Below are 25,205 nucleotides of genomic sequence, written 5' to 3' on the forward strand. Positions count from 1 at the left end.
GATTCGTCTATTTTGAATTTTTTTGGGGTAAATTTTTATTCACGATGGTCTTTATCTTTTTCATTATTTTTCTTTTGATTTATTTGAAACTGTATTTTAAAAATAAGTTTAGTTATATTTTCAAAATATGATTTGATATATTTTTTTCCCATAAAATGTCAATTTGACCCAAAATTCATATTTTGAATATTTTTTTTTCTAAATTCGGTGCTCTATGAGAGTCTATCTAACAATTGTTTTTAATAATAGTTTGGTATCATTTAAAACATTTTTTTTTAAATATCTTTGATAGTCACAAATTATTTTATGTTTTTAAAAACAAAAAAAAAATGTTATTTTCATATAACATTTTTTAATTATTTTTTTTAGGGTTAGTTAAAAATATAATTATATAAAAATGGTTAAAAACAAGGGATAACCAATTAAAATACACAAAAGAAATATGAAATTACAAATCTAATCTCCCATATTTAAAAAAATAAAATAAAATTCTGCCATTTTTCTTTTAAAAATAACAATTTTTTTAAAAAATACACAAACAATGAAAACATTGAAATGTATTTATATAAAAAATGAGCTATTCTTTTAAGTTAAAAAATGGAATATATTTAAAATAAATTAAAAATATTTTAGATTTTCAAACATTAATTTATTCTATATTTGAAAATAGTTAAAAAAGACATTTAATGATAATTTTTAAAAGTAATTTTATATATTTTTATAATAAGAAACCAATAGATATATTTGACAATTAGGAACACAAAAACAATTTTAATAAGAAACTTATTTTTTTTTTTAAAAAAGCATCTTTTAATTACTTAAAAAAAACACAATACTCATATAAAATTTACTTTTAAAATATAAAATACAAGTTAATAATATTTTTATGCTAAAAAAACCAATTTGATAATAATTTTTAAAAATATTTTTTAAACTCAACGAAAATATCTCTCATTAAAATTCTATATTATCATATGTCCTTTTAACAAAATACTTTCTTTATTTTTATTTTTTGAGGACTCTTTTTGTATAAATTTAGAAATTACAGTCTTTATTTCACGGGAAGAATCGGGATCTCCTCATCGGTTTGATCACTCTCTTTCCTATCTTTTCTATATTTTTTAAAAACTTATTTTCTTTCCTAATTTTTTTTTGTCGGTTAAAAAGTCTAAATGAAGTGCAAAATCCAGCGGTGAAGGAGGTGGTGACGGTAATCCATGGAGCTTTATAATTAATTATTTTAAAAACATGATTTATTTATATGGAAGGCAGTAGACTCATGGGTCAATGGTCAACTCAAGTAAAGAAGGAAGAGCCTAGGCTGACAAACCTGCAAGTCCCGTTTCAATCAGGCGAAAGACCCAACAGCGGATTGGGAAGCACGCGCCATAGGCAGACCTTGATTTCATGAAACTTCCATGAAATCGGCCGTCACCCTAAACAAAGAGGGCCGACTTGTTGCCCACGTTTCAAAAGTTTACAGCTTGTCCTCCCAATTCATTAGGTTTTCTGTAAAGTGTAGAAGCCCACGCTTTTTCCAGGTTACTTCCATGTCTCGTTCTCTGAGAGAGACACCGTTCTAGAGGGAGAGAGAGAAACAGTGGTTCAGAAAATATGGGTGCTCTTGCTCCTATCACGCCATGGAAACCTGAAGATGATCTTTTGTTAAAGAACGCAGTTGAGGTAAGCGGTTTTTTTTTTTTACACATCACCCATGTCCTTTTCTTCAATAGTTTTCAAAGATTCCGTCTCTTTCTTGACCCGATTTCACAACCCGGGTTCCCTTTTTTCACCCTATTGTGCTTCTTTTCCATTTTTTTTTTCTAATTTTTGTATTTTTAAGTTTGAAATAAAACCTTGGGCTTGCAACTGAAAATGGGTTGTTTCTATTATTCGAAGAAGCAGAGAAATTGATTCCTTTGTTTGGCTTTGCAGAGTGTGTTCTTCTGGGTTGGGTTAACTGTGCTGATTGTTTAGCACTTTCCATACTTCATGTTGTGGGGGGTTGGAATCCTTGGTTTTTTTGGTTAAAGAATAAGCTATGACAAAGATAGGGCTTTTCAAAATTGGGTATAAGGCTATTAGTATGATTAGTTTATGGAGGTTTTGGGGTGTGGGCTTCCCATCTCCAGCCAGAACGAGGTTAGTTATGTTTGAGAGCTTGGGTCAGTAGGTCAGTTTTCCTAAAGCCATTATTTAGCTAAACATGAGCTGTTGGAGTATAAAGGGAGTGTCATACTTAGGGAATACATAGAAAATCCTGAAACTAATTGCATGATGTCCTGCCTCCAGAAACCATAGATGTAAAGTTATGTTGACATGTCCTCTCCATGTGTCAAAGGGCTGGGTCATGGAGTAGGGCAGGAGCAGAATGGACTCAATACCATTTTTAACCAAAAAAAAAAAGAAAGTCAGGTTTCTAGTTGGTTAGAATGTCTTATGTAAAGTAAAATTATGTTTTGGAGTATGAACCGAAGATGTGTTAATAAATTCATGTTTCTGGTATGCATGGAGACAGGTTTTTTGTTTTTTAAATTTGAAATAATATGCAAAGCTTTGGGTTAAAACCTAACCATAAATTGTAAGTTCCATTATGATTCTACATGAACACATGATTTACATTTTGACATCGGCATATGGTATGGGGCATGGGATGCTGGACCCATAACATCCCAAAATTTTTATACTAGACATGGTTGTTTATGCTTTCACTTGTTAATTAAGAATTCCAAGAGTGAAGTATTGAGAAAGTATAAAATAGAAGAGAAGGGAATGACTTCCTAACAGGTTCAGTAGCATAAAGGCGTAATAATGCTTTGGAGGTAATTAAATGTGGACAATTTATAAGTCTCCGAACCAGTTATCGGCATGTGTAAGCACAAGTGTCATTCTGACAAGTGTTTGACATGCCACTTGTCAATGGGCAGAAGTGTCCTCTTACACATCACAGGTTGTTCCTTCATTTTCTTTTAAAAGTTAGAACTTGTAACAATATGAAATGATTCATAAAGAATGGTGTGTTCAGTGGCAAAAGTCTTATGAGAACAATTGGGTCCTTGAATAATTCATGGTTGAAGCTTTATGCTTGGAAGCATGCAGTTTTTTCATTTACTAAGTTGTAGATCACAAAAAATGGAGAAAAAAAAGTTATGGAAGAAATACTGCAGGTTATATGGTGATACGTCATAGTCCATTCTTGAACTCCAGTTTGTTAAATCCTTTATGGCTTTGTTTGTTAAGTAATGCATTAGTGCTGATGATCAAGGCTGCTCCTCGTTGAGATTGTTAATCACTAAGCTATAAGGATTGAAAAATTAATATAACACCAATGAAATGAACCTGGTGCATCCGGCCAATTATGATTTGTGAGATATACCTTTCCTGAGAAGGCCCAAAAGAGCCTGTTTGGAGAATGAGGACATTGTGAAACAATTTTTAATGATCAACTGTGGCCTTAAAATTCGTACAAAGAAATGTTGCCTCAAAAGTGTTTTATGAACTACAAATGGTATGATTGAGATACTGTAGTGCTAGCTGTAAGAAAATAAAAAGTAAAATGCTAGTAGTGATCTTGTAAATATTGCTAGCTAGCTAGTAGAAGATTGAAAAGCAAAACCTAAGAACAAAATAGAAAATGTCAAATTTCAAACTTATAGATGAAAATCCTGTTTTTGATTTATGTGTGATGTTCAAGAATGAGATATTAGATGGTTTCTAAGCATGGGATGGAAATCTTAATGTGAAGGAATGAAACTTAATGATCTCTCCTTTGGGTGAGCATTAAAGAAAGCCTTATATGCCTAATGATGTGCAAACCAATAAAAAATTGACAATCCTCCCTTGGTTGCCATTTGTTTGTTTGTTTCTTCTCTGATTTGTTGGAAATGAATGAGGACCAAAAGAAAAAAAGAAATTAAAATGATTGGGGACCAAAAGAGCTCGTGATTACAAATGGCCTATTGGTTTACTCGTATGGGCATTGTGAGACCTCAATTTGAAGAGTTTTAGAGTTTATAACTACTTATAAACAACTTTTTTGGATGGACTAACTCCTTATAAACACTAGTGACATAGGTTGTGGTAATGCCTGCCTATTGTAAGGTTTAGGTGGAGTTTAGGGTTGGGTTGGATTGGGTTCTTCTATCATGTGGCACTCAAAATAAGAAAATAAAAAAATTGTGGGTTTGTGAAAGCTTGTGAATTGACATTGTTTAACTATTAGCTATAAAACTAGAAAATTACATTTAAGTTTGGGGGAGGAAGTGATTCTATGTTTTTCATTTTATACTATTTTTATGGGTAATTAAATATGTATTTAGTATTACATCATGATTTTTTTTGGATCGACAAATAAGAAAATATATTAGAAGCGTCTAAGAGGTCATGAATTATTATTATAAAAAAACTCTATAAACAAATTGAATCTGGATTGCAAATATAAAATTAAACTAAACATCGAGTATTACTTATGATTTGTAGTTCTCATTAGAATGTAATTAAGTTTCTATTTTCCATCCTTTTTTTTTTGATAAGTAAATTTCTAAAGGAGGAAACCATCAGAAAAGTTTCTATTTTCCATCCTCTATTGGCCATTATAAAATGGAGGCCCTTTGAATTTGTTTTTCCATATATACTAGTGGTAGTTCATAACCAGTCAGATCTGATTCTCAAACCTATCAAACTAGAATGGGTTGGGTTGAGTTATGAATTAGGTTTGGGATGTGGTGAAAGGCTTGGTGGGAAATTGCCACCCCAACTTTAGCTATGTATAATTGAAAAGAGACTCTTAATCATAAAATTGCCACCCAACTTTGACAATGCGTAACTCAAACAAAACTCCCTAGAGAGTTGCCACCTCAACTTCTAGCAATGCATAATGCCATAGCCCCAGCTTTGAAACAAGGATGCAAATCAATTCTTGAAGATTTCATTATCAACCCAGCTTTTCAACTTATTATGAGACTATGAAAGTTTTTTCTATTAATGATATGAATTTGCTACTTGTTCTTCACCCCACTCTGGTTCAAGGTCACAAACAAATTCCTTGAAGAGTTCATTACTTTTCAATTTTTAATGAGGCTATTGCAAGTTTTCTCACATGATGAGACAATAATATTGATTTCATATAGCTCTTTTCAATTTCTCTTTTTTTGATGCTTGACCAAGGAGTTTGAGATTAAAGAGTTAGGAAAAGGAATGGCTGCTTTCTCGGAGGGGAGAGGAGCTCCGAAGGGGGGTAAGAGCTGGTTTGCGGTGGAATCAAAGACATTTGAGATCTCCATTGAAGAGATTCGAGGCAAACTGAGGGGGGTTATTCTGGAAAGAAGCAAAGGATTCTCTTCTTGGATAAAATTTGGTGAAAAGAGCTTCAATTCTTTGTTGGAAGGAGTGGAAGACTGGTGCAGAGAAGAATCAAGCTCGAGGCGCCTTAGAGTTTGGGAAGAAGGAGAAAGGAAATATAGGTTGGAGTGTCGTTCAAATGTTGCAGGTAGGTATCTGCTATGTTCGGTGAGGGACTTGGAGGCGAAGAGGTTTTGTCTAGTTTTCTCAGAAGGTAAGGGCTTAGTAGGAGGGTGGTTTATGCTGGCTCAAAAGCTAAGAGCCCTTGGAATTACTAATCAAGCCATGAGGAATGTTGATCTGGGCACTTCCACCTCTGTAAAAGAGGATTATAGAGGTAAAGGAAAGGAGAAAGGGAAAAGAGTTTTTTTAGATGCCGTGAGAATGGAGACAGGGGAATTAGGGGAAGCTTTATGGGTGCATGTTGGTGAGCGGGACTTGATCAGTAGGGAAGAGCAGCTTAGTCGTTGCTTGGTAGGACATTTTGGTGATAGTGTTGAGGCCGTTCCGGCTTTGTCCTTATTGAAGGAGTGGGCGTATGAAAGGTGGTCTGTCAAGGGAGGTTTAAAAATCTCCCGTTTGGGTGGAGCCCTAGTGTTGTTCGAATTTGAAGATAAAGTGGAAGCGGACTGAGTGCTATTAAGGGGTAGTAGAAGTCTTCAGATGAGAGAGTTTTTCTTGCAGAAATGGGGACCTGAAGTGGGTTGTTGCAGAAATGGAAGCCACCCAAAGGAAGTGTGGGTGAAAGTAGTCGGTCTACCACTTCACCTTTGGAGTAGAGAAGTGTTCAAGAGTATAGGAGAGAGGTGCGGGGGATTCATAGCTGTGGATGAGGATACAACCTTTTTCTCCGAGCTGCAGTGGGCTCGTATTTTGGTGAGAGCCCCTGGGAAGTTTAGACAGGGTACGTTGCAGGTGGTAGCCGGGAATTGTTGTTGGACGGTGAGTCTTTGGTGGGAAAATCCTCCATGGTTTTCGGAGGTGGTAGCAAGATCAGCCTGGTTTAATGAGGAGAGGCGGGAGGTCAGGGATGAGGGAGGGGGGGATTCACGCGCCAGTGGCAGCGTGAGAGTGTTTCAAAATGGTAAAAGTGTGTTGCAGGCTCGGGGGATAGGAGAGCAGTTTGAGTGTGGCAGAGGGCAAGGTGAGGCGGCAGGTGCAGAGGGAAGGAGGCCTTTTGCAGGTGATTTGGGCCCTTCTAATAGTGGGTCTGGGCCCAGAAAAGAAAAAGGCAGGTTTTAAAAGGAAATGAAGACTTGGGCTTAAGTGAGGAAATGTTTTGGGCCAAAGGCCCACTACCCGTTAGTTCTAAAAAGGCTGGCTTGGGGGGGGGGGGGGGGGGGCTTCTAAGCCCACTTCTGGTATGGGTTTTGTGGAGTGGTCCTCCTCGGCTAGGGCTTCGTCAGTTCCCGTGGAGGTTGAAGGGGGGATGGAATCGGAGCTCATGGCCGTCCAAGTTAAAGCTGTCATCGAGTTGACGCCGCGTTGATGGAGGGTCACCAATGAGGCTCTCATGGAGGAGGCTTCCAGGTATTACGCTAGTCCTTTTCCTCCTTCTGAGTGGGGGCATCGGGGATACTCCTACTCTTTTACTTCTTCTTTTTGGGGCAACGCCAAGGCTGTAGGGGCTTCGGAGGGGTCGGCTTTTGGAGCGAAAGGGGAGTTGGGTAGTTATGAGACTAGAATGGGGAGAAACAGAGCCGCGTCGGCCTGCGGAGACTGGAGTGGACATTTTTGGGACTCGGGTGACGCTTAAAGAGGGAAGGAGTTAGCTCTTGTACTAGTTGGGGAGGTTTTTATGAGTCTTTGTGAGGAAGAGGGTGCCTGTCACATAGAAGAAGGGGAAAGTGGGGAAGGGTGGAGTTCTAGCAGCCTTGCGAGGTTCAGTCGCTATTTGGGGATGCCGACAGAAGGCTTCGAAGAGGAGATCTTATATCTCTTAAGGAGAATGAAGGGGAGAATTGAGCAAAAGGGCAAAGAAGGGGTGACTAGGAAGACGAGTTTAAAATCTTCAAAATCTAGTAGGAAACTCAAGAAGTTGGAGTGGACTGTTAGCTACAAAAAGGCAAAAATGGGATCTAGCACGGGTATTTTTGGAGGGGTTTTAGGATCAGGGTGTGAATGAAGATAAGAATTCTGTCGTGGAATGGTAGAGGGGCTAATGATAGGGATAAAAGGAGGATTATCAAGTCAGTTATTAAATCCCAGAGAGTGGATGTGGTTTGTGTACAGGAAACTAAAATTAAAGAAATGACTATGGGGCTTGTTCGAAGTTTGGGGGTGGGAAGAAATATAGAGTGGAGAGCAGTCAACTCTAGGGGTGCAGTTGGGGGTATTTTGGTGTTTTGGGACAATAGGCTGGTGGAGCTGGTGGGATGGGAAGAAGGAGTGTTCTCAATTTCGTGCCGGTTCAAAAATTGTGTGGATGGTGTTGTGTGGGTGTTCACTGGTGTGTATGGGCCGGTTTGCAGTGGTGATAGAGAGGAGTTTTGGGAGGAACTTGGGTCAGTTGGGAGGAACTTGGGTCAGTTAAAGGGTTATGGAGTGACCCTTGGTGTGTGGGAGGGGATTTCAATTTGGTAAGGTTTCCAGAGGAGCGTAGCAGGGGAGGTGGTCTTACAGCTACTATGAGGAGATTCTCGGAAGTGTTAGAGGATCTGGAGCTCAGGGACTATCCTTTGAGGGGGGGTCCGTTTACTTGGAGAGGAGGTTTGAATAACTAGGTCCAGTCTAGGCTGGATAGGTTCTTAGTGATGGATAACTGGGATAATTTGTTCAATGGTGCTATGCAGGGTATTCTCCCCAGACCAGTCTCGGATCACTTCCCGATCCTCCTAGAAAGAGGAGGGCTGAAGAGGGGACCTTCCCCTTTCAGACTTGAGAACATGTGGTTGGAGGAGAAGGGTTTTAAAGACAAGATGAAGACGTGGTGGGGAAGTTTAAATTTTACTGGGTCATCCAGCTACATTTTAGATGCTAAATTGAGGGCCCTTAAAAATATTCTGAAGATTTGGAATAAAGAAGAGTTTGGGTTAGTTGAGGCTAAAAAGGGTGAAGCTCTTAAGCAGGTTGAGTATTGGGATGAAAATGAGAAATATGCAACTTTAAATAAGGAAGATTGTGAAGTAAGAAATGGAGCAAGGGAGTCCTACAAGTCTTGGGTGATAAAGGAAGAGATTTTCTAGAGGCAGAAGTCTAGGGAGTTGTGGTTGAAGGAGGGGGGCCATAATACCAGATTCTTTCATAGGATGTCGAATGCTCATAGTAGAAGAAACTGGCTGTCTAAGTTGAAAGTTAATGGCTGTTGGCATTCAGAGGAAAATAACTTAAGAAACAGTGTGGTGAGGGCGTTTCAAGAGTTGTGCCAGGAGGAAGAGGGGTGGCGCCCTAGTGTCGACCGGATCTTTTTTATGAGGTTAGATAACAGTGAGGCTGAGGGATTGGAGAACCCTTTCTTGGAGGAAGAGGTGTTAGCAGCTCTTACGGACCTAGGCAAAGACAAAGCCCCGAGGCTAGATGGCTTTACAATGGCGTTCTGGCTTTTTGGGTGGGATGTGGTGAAGTTTGAAATTATGGGCTTTTTTTAGAGAATTCCATGAAAGGGGCAGATTTGTAAAATCCCTAAATGCAACCTTCTTGGTTTTAGTCCTTAAGAAGGGAGGTGCAGAAGATTTGAAAGATTTTAGACCGATTAGCCTTGTGGGAAGCCTTTACAAGTTGTTAGCCAAGGTGTTGGCAAATAAAATCAAGAAGGTAATGGGAAAAGTGATTTCAGAACCCCAAAATGCCTTTGTGGAGGGTAGACAAATTCTTGATGCAGTTTTGATAGCTAATGAGGTTGTGGATTCCAGATTGAAAAGCAATCAAGGGGGTGTGATGTGCAAATTGGATATAGAGAAGGCCTATGATCATGTTGGTTGGAAGTTCTTGTTGGATGTGCTAAAGCAAATGGGATTTGGGGAGAGATGGATTAAGTGGATAGAGTGGTGTATTTCAACTATAAGATACTCTGTTCTTATAAATGGCTCTCCTTCCGGATTCTTCTAAAGCTCAAGGGGTTTGTGATAAGGTGACCCTCTATCCCCTTACCTGTTCGTGATAGTTATGGAGGTGTTTAGTTGCTTAATGAGAAGGGCCATCAGTGGGGGCTTTTTATCTGGATGGAGGGCTGGTAGGGGTGGAGAAGGGATTCTAATATCTCATTTGCTTTTTGCGGACGACACCTTGGTGTTTTGTGAGGAGTCTCAAGATTAATTGACGTATCTAAGCTGGCTTCTCATGTGGTTTGAGGCTTGCTCAGGGTTGAAAGTTAACTTGGAGAAGAGTGAGCTTATTCCGGTGGGGAGGGTGAATGATATAGAGGATTTGGCTCTAGAGTTGGGTTGTAAGGTGGGTGGTTTGCCTTCCAGTTATTTGGGATTGCCTTTGGGGGCACCTTTCAAATCAGAGGTGGTATGGGATAGTGTTGAAGAGAGGTTTAGGAAAAGGTTAGCTATGTGGAAGAGACAGTATATTTCAAAAGGGGGAAGACTCACCCTAATTCGGAGCACTCTTTCTAGTTTGCCGGTTTACTTCATGTCTCTTTTTCTTTTGCCCAGAAAAGTAAGGATGCGGTTGGAGAAGATTCAGAGGGACTTCTTGTGGGGGGGAGGTGCGCTTGATTAGAGGCCTCATCTTGTTAGGTGGAATCTGGTTTGTCTGGAAAGAAAGAAAGGTGGTTTGGGGGTAAGAAACTTAGCATTGATGAATAAAGCTCTCTTGGGTAAGTGGAATTGGCGTTTTGCCAGTGAAAGTGAGGCTTTGTGGAAGCAAGTGATCAGTCACAAATATGGTGTAGAAGAGGGGGGTTGGTGTACTCGGGCCGAAAGAGGGAGGCATGGTGTAGGGCTTTGGAAAGCTATTAGAAAGGAGTGGTTGGGTATGTATAGCAGTTTAGCCTTCCGTGTGGGCAATGGTCGGAGAGTGAGATTCTGGAAGGATAAGTGGTGGGGAGATGAGCCTCTCTACGAGTCCTTCCCTTCTCTTTTTGCCATTTCCCGGGTTAAAGACGCCTGAGTTTCGGAAGTGTGGAACCCAGATGGTGTAGGGGATGGTTGGACCCCTCTTTTCTCAAGGGCGCTTAATGACTGGGAAATTGAGATGATGGAACAGTTTATGCTAAAAATCCAAGCTTTTAGGGTGCAAAGGGAGAACGAGGATAAGATGGTTTGGACAACATCTAGAAGTGGTGTTTTCTTAGTCAAGTCGCTCTACTCTACTCTGGAGCCTGGTGGTTCTGCTCTGTTCCCTTATGTTGGTATTTGGAGAGTGTGTGTGCCTCCAAAGGTAGTTTTTTTCGCTTGGGAAGCTTCCTGGGGCAAAATCTTAACTTTGGACCAACTCCAGAGGAGGGGTTATTCTTTGGCAAATAGGTGTTTTCTTTGTCTTGCTGAAGCAGAAACGGTGGATCATCTTTTACTCCATTGTGTTATGACGAGGGCATTGTGGAATCTTCTTTTTTCTCTCTTTGGTGTGGAGTGGGTTCTCTTTGGTACAGTTAAGGAAACTCTCCTTGGGTGGCATGGAGCGTTTGTGGGGAAAATCCGTAAAAAGGCGTGGCAAATGGCCCCCTTATGTATATTTTGGTCAGTTTGGAAGAAAAGAAATTTGTTGGCTTTTGGGAATGAGGTGTTGTCAATCCAAAGGTTGAAACATTCTTTTGTATGTAATCTGTGGTCATGGGTTAGGGTGTTTATAGTTTTGAGCCCGCAGTCTCTTGTTAGCTTTTTTGAGTGGCTAGGCTTTAGTTATAGGTAGGGGTTTCGGCCCGCTACCTTGGTTTAGAGTCGAGGGGCTGCTTTTGTATACTCCCTGTATACCTAGAGGGCACTAGTTTGGTGTCTCCTCTTTCATTTTAATATACTTCTCTTTACTTATCAAAAAAAAAAAAAAGTAAAAGACATATCACTCGTTTCAATTTCTAATGAGGCTATTGCAAGTTTTTTCATATGGTGAGACAATAATATTTATTTTATATAGCTTTGTTCTTGTCAAATTTTATCATTATTATTTCATCTTTCCCCTTTTGGTACACCATCTCTTGGTTATTTTGTATTTCTCCAGTATCATAAATTACATGCTTTTAGCCTATTAAAGAAATAGAGCTTTCTAGACCTTCATTTTTTATTTCTCCAACGAGCATGGAAGGTAAGTCAAAATGTAGTCCTTGTTGTAATTTTATGAATTGTATGTCCATATAATAGAAGCATTGTGGCCTTTTACTTTTAAATTATTAGTGCACCGGTGCAATCTATCCAAACAATATGTACTTATGTAGCATCCTTCATTAAAAGAAAAAACACCTTATCATGTCAAGTGTTACTCAAATTCTAAGGCTCATATGTTTTCTAAATTTTTGGGAATAAATATAAAATAGTATTTTCTATTATAAATTTGATTGATGGTACTTTCTACTGTATAAATATGATGTTTTGTATTTATAGGCATTTGTGATGTGATAGGGCTATCTTTCAAGACTGTGATTAAATCCTTTAGTGGTACGGAGTCAAATGCTAGAAAATGCATTTATAATGGATGATGCTATTTAAAAGTTCGATACTATAGTTTCAATTATTCATGTGATTGGATCTTTGGCTAAAGTGAGATTTTGTAATGTCTTAGGGCATCCCATTTGTAACTTGGCAATTCATCAAATTATGATGGTAACTAATTTCTGCATGTGTAGGAATATTTCTCATTATTACACTGAACCCTGAAAAGAAGAAGTGTTTGTATCGAATAAAATATATGCTTGGACTTTCTTGTGCTAGAACTTCGGTAATAAATACGAAAGTACTATATGTGCTTTTTTGAACTCCTTCTTTGATTCACCTAGAGTTTCTTCTACTTCACAAAGGTTAGAAAGGAAGTGTTTTAGTATTTTGATATTATTTGTATCATAGATCTAGCTAATGATGAATAATTGGTTATGAAACCATGTAAATGTAAAATGCCAAAAAAGAAAAAAAAGTTTGTTCATCTCTACTTTGAAATGCTCTTCTAGGAAGTGTTAATTTGTAATGGTTGAATCAACTTAGTAATTGACTTTCTTAGATTCATGTCTAGAGAAGGAGCTAGGTTTTAGATGTATGCATAGGGAAAGCTATGTGCAATAAAAAAGGTAAGCATCTGATCAAACAAAAAATAAAAAAAGGTAAGCACAACTTAGGAAGGGATTCTTTAACTATTTTTTTTAACAAAGAAATTATTTACTCTATCCTACTAGTTCCGGGTAAGGGCGGGTGAAGTTTTCTGTAGCCCCCCTTCTTTTTTGTTTTTGCCTTTAGGTCCCTATTATATACTCTCTGATGCTTTGGGCTAGCCTTTGGGTGCCTTTTTCTCTTTATATATAATATTGTGTTTTTACCTATACAAAAAAACTAGTTCCGGATTTAGAGGACCAGGCATCCCATTATTATATTGAAATCATGCGTATATAAATTTTTATTATCTTTTTGTAACTCACTTTATTCATTCATAAAAAATTTATGATAGATATAAATAAATTATAGATATATCCGTGGATGTTGATATTGACATATAAGTCATGTTGTACTATTTTTTTATTTTTTATAATTGAGGAACCTTCCATGGCCAAGCCCTTAAGACTCTCCATGGGGACCCAACCTCAGGTGCTGACCGCCTCACAATAACCAGTACTAGGTAAATTCAAGGTATCATCAATGACAGGTTTCAAACTTAGGACCATGTGCCACTTACTGGGATCACACTTCCGAGTGTTTGCCCTGACCAATTGGGCTACCTTGGCTGGTATAAGTCATGTTGTACTATTGAATAACAAGCCTTGAATGATCAATTGCTATCTTTAGGTAATTCGTGTACTTGGGAGTCCCGATGATTAAATATAAACCAAGATTTTGCCATGACTATAATTTTAAAGAGACTTGAAAGTGAAAGCCTTTGTGGTCGCTTCTGTAACAACTAGCACTAAAAACTGCATTTACATTGGATGGTTTGGTGTTTTGATGATCTGAACCTTATCGATCACAACTTATGTATATATGATCACTTTCATTGCTGCCTCCTTGATTAGATATTGACGGTACTCTTGTACTTACGTAAATGGGTAAGACTGCAATAGCGATTTGTCATTTAAGATTTAAATAATTTTGGACATATTCCATTAAATTATGGTAGTGTGGCATAAATGGAGGAGAACATGAAAAAAGGAAAATTGCTTAAGGTTCATTCTCTCTCTCTCTCTCTCTCTGTCACTTTCTTTCCTAGCCGAACGGATTCATAAAAAACAAATGGAGGCCTTGAACAAATTGAATATAGAAGTTAAAATCTGTTGTCTTGTCAAGAAAGCCAATAGTTTGAAATTGGGGAGATTGTTGCAGCCACATTGGTCAAAATCTTCCATGAGAAACCTGGTTCAAATAGTAATGGTTATTCATTAAGAGAGAACTTTTATGAGGGAAGATGGATTGTGCTGGTGCTTTTCAAGGTTGCAAAGGTTTCACGGAAAACACGGCCATTTCAACATACTTTTTCCTGTTCAACGTTTGTAATGCTTTCTTAGTTATTGATATTTTGTTTCAATTACTTAGTTCGACTTTCTTTTTGCATCATCATTTCATTCTATAATATTTTGATTTTCTTTGCATTGATTAGGTCATACCAATATTTTGTGTTTTTCTCGTTACTTTTCTCTTCCATTTTACCACTATTGAAGAAAATGAAATGATGTTAGACACTCTAAGGTGAGGCATTTCTAATTCTCTTTTGAGTTACCGCTGGATTGGCATGGTAGAGGTTTGGAAAAGAGGCTGAGAACAGTGTGGAGGATGTCCCCTCTTTGCTTGTTTTGGTGCATTTGGAGGGACTGTAATGAAAGTCTTTAAGGAGAATGTCCACTTGAATCAGTTGCTGAAGGAAGCTTTCCTCAAAACCCCTTTTGATTGGTCAAGGTTCCCCTTGGGGCCTGATATGTATTTTGGTTTGATTCTGTCGATGGCTTGGGTAGGGGTAGGGCTTGAAACCCTTGTAGCTTCTTTTCTTGCCTTTTACTATCCTTTTTTTCTATTCACATGCTCAGTGTACCTTCTCTGAACTTTGGTTGCAACCCTGTTTGTTAGGTGGCCTTAAATATATTTATTTTCCTATGAAAAATTGTCTTTTGAGTTCAACAAACTAATGCTTGATGGAGAGCCTTTTTTGTCACTTTAATATTTTATGAGAGTTTGGCTTGTGTTTCAAAATTTTACAAGAAACAGGGCGATTTTGTAATAATGAAAGTAATTTTAGACATCATACCAAAAAGGTTAAGTTCTCTCATGTGTTGCTATTTAGAAAACTCATGTTTTGGAATATAATACTTGATTGTTGGGATATCATTTACTACCTGTTGTTTGTTGACTGTTGTGGGGATGATACACTGCAAGGATAATGCTGATTTATGAATAGGGAACACTGGACTTTTTGATGAGTAAAGTAGCTCTGGATTCATTGCTGACTACTATCTTTCTTATATACTTTATAAGCACTTTATTTTGACAGGATAAGCATCAGATAAGAGTCCAAATGATATCTTTGATGTGGCAGTATCCTTGCTGATTTTTACTGTTCTGTTTCCAATTAACTGTTCGAGGCTAGCTGCAGTCGATTTTAATCTTTTTCCATTGTTTTGTGCACCATTATTCATAGAAGCTATGACAAAAAAATTCAGAAATCTCAAATGCCATATATTCCTGAATTACCAATGGACGTTAATGCGACTTTGGATCCTTTCATACAAATGTCAATTAATGAAAGCCAATTGGATTTTCTGTTCTGCTCTGTAATCCATGGTTTTTTTGGGGGGCATTTCCCCACTGGGTTTGCAGGCTGGTGCATCCTTGGAATCACTTGCTAAAGGTGCAGTGCAATTTTCTCGACGATTTACAGTTCGGGAACTGCAAGATCGGTGGCATTCTCTCCTCTATGACCCTGTTCTTTCTGGAGAAGCTTCTGCTCGCATGATTGAATTTGAACGTTCTGCTTCAACTCTTCCATCAAAATTTAATAGATTTGGAAATTCAAAAGAAAACAAATGTGTTCCTGGGAAGAGAAAAGCTGAAACTATCCGTAGTTGCTACTATGCCTTGCGTAAAAGGATCTGCAACGAGCCTTTTAACTCTATGGATCTAAGTTTTCTGGTTGCACCCAGTAACAGTAATTGTGTTGGAAATGGAGATGAGCCTGTATCTCCAAATTACATGCTCGAAGATCCAATATCAAATCATTTCAGAACTCAGGAACCAAGCTTGGATATCATGCATTGTGCTTTTCCTCAAATGGTGACAGATAATGCTGCTGCCAGTGGTGCTGGAACCAGTGCCCATGGATTTCATGCAGCAGTCCAGAATCCAGTAAAAGAAGATCTTCCTATTGAGCAGAACTCTATACATAAAGAGATTCCTCAAATTCTTGGAGAAAACTTGCCTCATACTGGGAATTGCTCTGGGATTGATGAATTAGGTGAACCAAAAGAATTGCTTGCCTGCAACCTGTTTGAAGCTGATGATTTAGAGGCAAAACCTCCCTCTACTTTTGATCTAATTAATAGTGATCTTGGCAATGTGTGCTCTGAATTTGGAGGAAACCAGGCCTTCGACTTGCCAGGTTCAGATTGTGGTGCTTCATTTGACAATTTAGGGTATTCATCTCCACTTCCTGGGATGCCAATCTGGGACACGGTTGAGGGTATTTCAGCCCCGGATCTTCCAGTTGATACAAGCCTTGGAAAAAAAGATCACCATACAGAAGATACATTTGCACTTCCTAATGATGGTCATGCTAAGATCAATAGTGTATCCGGATATGATGTTGTGCCCTCAGAAACCAAGTTAAAAAACTCAATGCCATGTGACCAATTGAACAATTCTAGCCCAGACGGTTATTTAGCGGAACTATCCAATTCTCTTTTGGACTTTCCCAATGATGAACTCCTTTTCATGGATGTTGATGGAAAAGATATAATTGATAAATCTTACTATGATGGTTTGAACTCACTTTTGTTGAGTTCTCCTACTGACAGTAATCAAGATCATGTGCCTGATATAACCGAACCTGAAGCATCAGTAGGTCCAGATGCATATCTAGTGATTCCTCAGGGTGCCTGCGCTGGGGAACTAGATAACAATGGGAGCATCCATTGTGGTGATGGACATGCTGACTGCAATCCAGAGGCACCAATGCTATCAACTGCAGTGGATTTAAACCCTCAATTTCCTGAGATGTGTAATGGAGTTATTTGCTGCGCATTAAACACTGAGGACCCAGATATTCCATGCAATGATGATGTTTTTCTGCCTAATCAGATTCCCTTATCACCTCTTTCATCTGCAGCCCAACTAAGTTTTCATGAAGCTAATAACCCAACTTCTTCAGCTGTTAAGGATTTCACAGATAATCAAAAGAGTAGTGAAAGATGCCCAAGCCTGCTTAAGAGAGAACTGAAAAGCCCTGGACAATCCCATGTATCTTCCCGGATGAAAGGATCACAGGCGTTGAGCAAAATAGGTCTAAACCATCCAGTTGGTGATTGTGACATTAAATTTGAGTTGACTGAAAGCGACTCCACACACATGGCATCTAGAAGTGCAGGTCTTGTTTGTGGCAATTCAAGTCTCAACCCAGTTAATGTTAAAGCACACACTCCTCTTCCTAAAATGCTGAAGGAAGAGACTAAAGAAATTAAACCAGCTAGGCAAATGAGCTACAACTCAACTGATTCTTTCATGGAGAAGCCGGTTCATGGTTTTGATGGCTTTAGAAGCTATCCCCAGACAAATGCTTGTGGCATTAAACAGGAAGTAGATGCTATATCTACAGCTCAGAACCATCAAGCATTAGATTTTGCTGCACTGGACCCAGTAGTGAACCCCTCATCACCTGATCAGGAAGAACAACCTATTGAGAGTGATGATGACATACCGTATGTTTCTGATATTGAAGCAATGGTACATGTTAAATATCAACCTGTTAGTTTGAATGACCATTGTTCTGTTCCTCCTTTTGGATTTATTTGTCACTGCTTTTCTTGCTTCCTTGGCTTTTTTTTTTTTCCAGATACTTGATATGGACTTGGATCCAGATGACCAAGAGTATTGCCGTGGGGAAGGTAAATCTTGATCTAGATAGAATTCTTGTAATGACTAATTGTTCATAATGTATATGTTTGTACACTGACCCTTTTTTTTTGGGATAGGAAATAGCAGTGACAAAGATACACAGAATAAAATGAAAGAATACACTATGCATGATTGTATTTGACATGTTAATGGTTTTTAATGTTTCATGAATCTTGTAGATGATATATTAGTTATTTGTGAATTGCTTTCTATTGTATTCCACCACTCACTCTTATTCAAATATTACATAATCTCTTGTTTACAGATGTTCACACTTAACAAATAGAAAATCCTAATAATAAAATATAGGAACCTTCTAGGACTTGACAACTCAAAAATAGAAACTAAAATAATCACTCACCATAAAATATTCTCCCTTGACTTTTAGAAACTAAATCTAATTATGATATTCATAAAGTTTCTAAATCAAGTTTAACTTTCCAACAATGAAAATATGAAGCTATGGGGTGTAGATCAAGCCCTCCTTTTTTTCTCTCTTTTTTTTGTCAGGTGGGGTGGTGGGGGGAATAATTGTAATATATAAACTAGGTAAAACATCAATGAATATACCCTTATACTAAATTTCATTGAATGAGGTATTTTTTTCAGATTCAAACACAACCCTAAATCAATTGAATGAAAATCCACAATCTTTTACAGGTACTGATCTATGGATGGCTAACTTATGAAGATCGACCGCAGACAATGTTTAATATGAAAACTTGTTCTATTATAGAACAAGTTCAAAGGGCAAGAACACAAAATGAAAGTAAAATTACAAATAGCAGAGAAATGGGACACTTGTAGTGTTCATGATATTTCGTGTGTGGGCATGAAATTTTTGTCTCAATATATTGATCAAATTTACATGATTCATATCCTGAATCCAGGCATTTATGGTGCATCCAGTCACTACTTTTGTGAGCATCCATACATCTTATTTTTCTTGTTAATTTTCTGTTCTCTCATTTGTAACATTCCAAATGGTGTAAATAAAAGCGCTATGTTGAGTTGTGCGTACAACTTACCTGTGCAATCCTTGAACAAGTAGCATGTAAATTATTTTTTGTATGTATTATGCAATTTTCAGTTGGTTCTGTTGATCTCTGTTTGCAGTCTCAAGATACCAGTATGAGAACACTAAGAGGGCTATCATAAGGCTGGAGCAGGGTTTCCATTCTTATATGCAAAGAACCATTGCAACCCATGGGGCATTTGCTGTTTTATATGGACGCCATTCAAAGCATTATATTAAGAAACCAGAGGTATTTTAACTCAACAAAGCCTTAACTTAGATTATTTGGGAATAAGTACAATAGTCATGTTTTGTTGGATTCCTCTATAGTTAGTGGCATATTTACTAGTAAGCTGTAGACTTCTCATTCTTTAAAGTTTTGTTTTAGGGGGTGGATCTGGTTGCTATAGAAACCATGGTTCAAAGTTGTTGTATCGGTCATTGACTCGGGAGGTCTTGAGAGACATTGGTTTCGGTATCTTAGATCGGTATCAAATGATACTTAAAATATGTTAATTTAAGAATTCCAAATTTTTTAAAAGAATTGTTAAAATGATCACAAAAACAAATACAATCACATAGACTAAATAAAAGAATTGTTAAAATGATCACAAAAACAAATACAATCACATAGACTAAAATATATATATATATATATATATATATATATATATATATATATATAGGAAACATTATCTATATAGTGATAGAAGCATATTAGAATCATGATTCAAAGTCATGGTTTTGGTCATTGACTCGGAGGGTTTGGAGGCGTATTGGTCTCGGCGTCTCAGGTTGCTATCAAGCGATACGCAAAATAAAATAGTTAGAAAGTTCAAAAAATGATAAAGGTATTATGTAAATTATAAAAAAAATAGGTATAATAAAATAAGCTCAAAAAATTAAACAAAATTGTTTCACATTTAACATTGTTAATATAGTTATAAAAGTATTTGCCGAAAGTTTTTTATGATAATGCTAAGAATTGAAAATTATTTTATTTCAAATATAATGATACTTTTACTAAAGACATGCTATTCAATAATCAATTTCATGTTCAATATAAATATAATCTTTATACCATACAAAAATAATTATTAATTTCCTAATGTAAATATGTTATTAAATAATTACTTTTATAATTATGATTCTCTTAAAAAAAAATTGTTCTAAATAATTATTGATTTCATAATGTAATTTAATTTTAGAATAATATATGATAAAAAAATTTATATGATGTAATAAATTTAAAATATAATCTCTATATAAAAACACACTATATAAATGCATTTTATGTAATCTATATTATTACCATTAAGTTCCTTGCCACATATAAAAAAAAACATTTTACTTGATCAATTGGTAAGTCAACTCCCACTTTCTCAATCTTTGAGGCTTTGAACTCCCACCCTACCTCTGAAAGAGTCAAGACGCACAATGGGAGAGGTGAGCAAGCAGCCACCCACACTTCCATGACAAGAGTCAAGACCCTTATTGGGAGGGGAGAGCAAGTAGTGATTGTAAGACCCACCTTACTCACTTTTACCACCACTGCAAGACCCACCACTTTGAGCCATGGTCGCCAACCTCACTGGTGAAAGAATGAGTCCAGCACTCCATTGTACACGATTGTGGTGTGTTAAGTGAATGCCCTCATTCCTTTGGTGGTTTCTCCTCTTATAGACTTCCAAAATAGTCACAGGTAGGGCTTAATTTGTTTTCTTCTTCTTTTTCTTTGATCTTCATCATGGTGGATGCGATTGATGGGCTGAAAGTTTGAAGGGGAATCTTTGATTTTTATGAAAATTTTCTAACACTCTATTGTGATCTTCATTTTGAGGAAAAATTTATGTAATTTAATCAATTTGATCGAGTTAACTTGGAATCTCAACCGATTCAACCGAGTCTTGTTGATTTAGTGTCGAGTTTGTGCATAGGATCATATGTGGTATCGGACTTGTCGCGGCAAGTGTCGAGGTGGATACGACTTGGCTAAGTCGTGCTGAACTTGGTCAATATTTTGAACCTTGGTTGAAATAAATTTAGAAGTCTTTTATTTATCACCTCATACTGAATATTAGATAAAACCAATAAAAAAAGAAAAATTTTAAAAAATATTTTCAATCATTAAAAAATGACCATGAATCACCTTTAAAAATATAAATATCATTTTTTTGATCAAATATATTCTAAATAAAACCATTATAAAAAAACAAGATTTTTTATTAATTTTATTTTCATTTAAATAAATAAAATTTAAAAGATAAATATATTTTATAGTACTTCTATCCATTAATTTTTAATTATTATATTGATATTTACATCTTATTTATTTCATATAAACCTTGATATTCATAATCATTTCATATAATCCCAAATACTCAATCAAAAGCCTCACCCTACCATTTCTCTACAACACATCCATTGTTTTTAAAAAATACCCATTTCACCTCTCAGTCGACAACTTCTCGCACCATCTCTCCATGATACCCATTTCTTTGGAAAATACCTGTTTCATCTTCTCTGCACAATACCCATTTCACCTCTCAACCAACTACTTTTCACATCATCTCAGAGGTTTAAAGACATTAAACTAGAGATAAATCAGCCATAGGAGGATGCAAAAGCTTAGGTCTTTAGGATGTAGATGCAAATTGAGGCCAAGGCTCTGAACTTTCCTTCCTAAGTTCTTCATTTTCGTGGCTTTTGATTTTCTCCACCGTTTTTGCCTAAGCTGAGTCGTACTGATCACAGCTGAGATTTTGAACCCTGATAGAAACATTTTATAAATGCAGTAAAAAGAAATTGGAATAAAACTCTGAAAGAAGCTTGGCTATATCCATAAGTGTAAAAGGGCTGGTCTGGAACCAGTTTCTCTAGGCTCATGCTCAGGGAGGGTTGGGTTGTTTCCCAGCCCAGTCTGGCTCCTCAGGCTGTTTTTTAAGGGGCTTGGATTGGGTGGCTTATTTTTATAAGTCTCATTCCAGCATAACCCTTTTAGTTTCTAAAAATGGAGCTGGTAGGCTTGGCAGTTAATAAGAAAAGAAGGGGAGGGACCTCAGACCCAGTTCAGGCTGTTGGGCCAGGACTGGGTTTTGATTACATCCCTAGTTACTTGGGAACTTTTGGAACATCATATGGAACTTATTTAGATTAAAAGAAAAAAAAAAACCTGAATGTGGTGCAAATTCCTAGTCACTTACCTTGTGCTTATCCTCTGTGGACCTTAATTCCCAAGTTGGAAAAGATTTTTATCTGCTCTATATCAGGATGTAAGTTGATGGAAAAGTATGGTGCAAATTCTGTGTTAAGTCAGCTAATTGTTGGGTGATGCTGTTTTGAAAATCAATGATATGAAATAGTTGGATGATTTGCATGGAGTTTCGGAGCTGCCTCTTTCTGAATGAATTGCATTTGACCTTGTAGGTTCTACTCGGTAGAGCCACAGAAGATGTTACTGTTGACATTGACTTGGGAAGAGAAGGGTGCGCAAATAAAATATCTCGTCGGCAGGTAAGGTTACCTTGGCCACCTTAATCTATGTAAACATCGTAGGAATGGTGTTAACATGTTTCATCTAATACATCAATGAAAAGATTTCTTCCACATCTTTTTCTTTCCTTTTTGAAATTTTCTTTTTCATTTGCCATGTCTGTAATAGCTTGCCTTTATTCATAGAAGTGGTAAAAGAACCATGAGTGAACAAATATCTGAGGATCCAACAAGAAAAGCCCCATTCCACAATGCGTTACATCTCCAGTGATATTTGTCCCATGAAAAAGAGGTTCATCCCTTTAATACTGAGAGGAGCAAGGGCCTCAAGACAAGTATTATTATAATGCCTGTAACTCTATGAACAAAATTTCCCCTCAAAACTCGCTGTAACTTCATGTATTTGCTAGTGGCTTCTCAAGTATTAGATGAGCTAGACAGGTGGTATTACCATTTATATGGTACCTTAGAAATCAGAAGCATCAAAAAAAAGAAAACTTTAATTGACTGTATAATCTTCATTTATGAGGATTTACGGTTGATATTGATGAAAGACAGCCATTTTGGCTACTAGATCCACAATGGTGTCAGAGTTCTAAAAAGGCTGAGAGAAGGCTGCACTAAAATATCTGCTGTGTAATAAGACAAAAATCTGTTGTTTGTTTCATCTTTAGATACTTGCATTGCTAATTTGACCTTTTTATTTAACATTGATGATAGTTTTTTTTACTATTTTTTGGATTAGACCCATTTTCAAACATATGAATGATATTAAAATTCCTGAATTAATATGATTTCTGCAGGATATGTGCATGAGGGAGGATTTGTTTAGTGTAGTTGAAGGGGAGGTTTTCTCCCACAATTAAGTAGAGATAATGTAGATTGATATGAGCGTAAGTGCTCTTAGTGGGAGAGAAGAAGGATGATATTTTCTGGAATGCTAGTTAATTTCAGCTTCGCCATTGGTAGAGTTTTCTAGTTAATTATGTTATTTTCTCTGATTGATGAAAGTCGGATCTATTCCAGATATTCTTAAGAAATTTTAGTTACTTCCAGAATGACATTTGTTGCCATATTTAATTTTTTTACAGTTATAATTTTATAATTTTTTAATGTGCTTGCAGTCTGGTTTGAGAGTGATACTGTTTATTGCTTCTTTTAGCTTCAGCAGGAGCACTTTCCAGCTTGTTAGACATGTTTACATTCTGCTGTCGTCTTTGTTTGGTAGCAGCCCATTATGGATCACACATTCTACCCTAACCTGAAGTATAATTTTTTTTCTTCCATTTTATTTAGGCAATCATAAAAATGGAAAGAGGTGGATCGTTCTCTCTAAAAAATCTTGGCAAGCGGGCCATCTTAATGAATGGCAAGGATGTAGCCCCTGGCGAGAGTGTAAGCCTTACTTGTGGCTGTTTGATTGAGGTATGTTCCTGCTTTTCCTTCTCAACTATGGGCACAGTAATTGGGTTTCATTTGCTTTGTTGTGGAATTTCTTCAGAGTTCTTAAATATTGCTAGGTGCAAATTATGACGTATCTTCTCAACTGTGTTGGTGTTGGACCTAATTCTTCTGTCCCTGCATCGATATTCTATTTATTCTAGTCTATGCATAGGATGTCAACATTATCAAGAGCAATACTCCTAGTGATGGTTAGGTTGTATTCTTGTCAGTTATTACCATACTTTTAATCATATAGGAAGTAGAAATAAAGAGAAAAACGCAATAGAAAGGATGAGAGCATAATTCAGGCTGGACGAAGGTGTTAGGCTTGTGTTTCATCAAGTAACTATGACTTTTTTCTGTTATCAATTAGTGAAATTTCTTATGCGGGATTTAAATAAACTTTGCTTCTGTTACTTTCATGTCTGTTGTATGTGTGTGTGGGTAATCTTATTTGTACTTCTGCAGAGGAGAATAGTTTCAATATCCCTATGAACGAATGTACACTTAAATTATCTATCAGTACATGATGGATCTTTTTTTTCTCTCTAAGGTAGTTGCTCTCTAAAGTAGTTGCTTTCCCACCTTTATATGATTCATTCTCATTTTTCATTTGAAAGGACTAGAGCCTCATCGACAGGAGGTACATTTGTATGGTGCTGTAACATATTTTAAAAATATACATTTATTCCTACACCTACTTTCTGCTTATGCTGTCAATACTAGATGTAGGATAGTGGTTTGCATGTATTCTGTATTTTAATATGATTTTAATTACGAACTTCAGAATCATCTTGTTTTGCATCTAGAATGTTGAACATCAGTATTTATGTAGGAGTGTTTGGATAGAAGGAGCCCATGGCAACAATTTCAAAGACTAATGGCTATACAATTTTGCAGATATTTGAACATGAGTTCTGTGAGATTCCTTTTTAATTACAATACCCAACTATAACTGTATGTTGCAACAGATTAAAATAATAATACGTTGATGCCCAGCGTATGTATTTTTGCTTGTAAAATTTCCTTGATTTTGATGTTTTTTCCTGCACATTATAGTATGGCTTTTGCACTATCTGTGATCTTGACTTATTTACTGAAAATGGTAAATTTGCAGATAAGGGGAATGCCTTTCATATTTGAAACTAATCAAAACTCGTGTCAAGCTGTATGCGGATAACATTAGCAGGGAAAGCCAAACCCCAGCGCATAAAGCTTGAAGGGTTGATGAGGCTCAATCCGTTGGAGTGCTATCAGAAGGTGCTCCTTTTTACTGCACTTTCTGGGTTTCATGGGTGTGCTACAGCCCATCTGTTGTATGTATTTATTTCTTTTAGAAGGCAAGACTAGTATCTGTTTCCTGTTTCCCAGTGTTAGAGTAGAGCTACCATATGATAGAACATCTTCTAGAAAGCTCACAACATTCGGCAGGACATATATAGGGTATATGGGATTGCGTCTAAGCGATTGCATCACCCATGAAGGAGCTCGGTAACCACCCCACCTGCGGAATTTTGCTGGACAATGCTGATACAAGATGTCAGATGTGAATGATTTCGATTTCCCAGCCACAGAATGCTTTGTAAATGACTTGTTTTTATATGATAGGTCATTTTCTTCTATTTGGAGTTCTTGTTTTACCACTGACGCAGTTGTGTAATTTCATCAGAAAATTCACTTCCCACTCTGAAAGCTTGGCGTTTTTGTGATATAGATTTGTTTTGAAATTTGTCTACGTAATG

General features: G+C 37.0%; 1 protein-coding gene across 2 annotated transcripts; it reads left to right on the top strand.

The window, feature by feature from the left end:
• Positions 1–1,282: 1,282 nt before the first annotated feature.
• Positions 1,283–25,085, top strand: LOC100254089 (uncharacterized). Of its 2 annotated transcripts, XM_059734371.1 has the most exons (8): positions 1,283–1,683; positions 15,225–17,342; positions 17,452–17,503; positions 18,630–18,778; positions 21,955–22,041; positions 23,317–23,445; positions 24,299–24,382; positions 24,581–25,085. In XM_059734371.1, exons 1-8 carry the CDS (start codon positions 1,615–1,617, stop codon positions 24,641–24,643), a joined length of 2,751 nt encoding a protein of 916 aa, XP_059590354.1. In that variant the 5' UTR covers positions 1,283–1,614; the 3' UTR covers positions 24,644–25,085. The 2 variants fall into 2 exon arrangements, with proteins under 2 accessions (XP_059590354.1, XP_010664759.1); XM_010666457.3 differs by lacking the exon at positions 24,299–24,382 and having other exon boundaries at positions 1,285–1,683.
• Positions 25,086–25,205: the final 120 nt, after the last annotated feature.

The sequence above is a fragment of the Vitis vinifera genome, chromosome 18 (assembly GCF_030704535.1).
Source record: "Vitis vinifera cultivar Pinot Noir 40024 chromosome 18, ASM3070453v1".
Classification (NCBI taxonomy): domain Eukaryota; kingdom Viridiplantae; phylum Streptophyta; class Magnoliopsida; order Vitales; family Vitaceae; genus Vitis; species Vitis vinifera.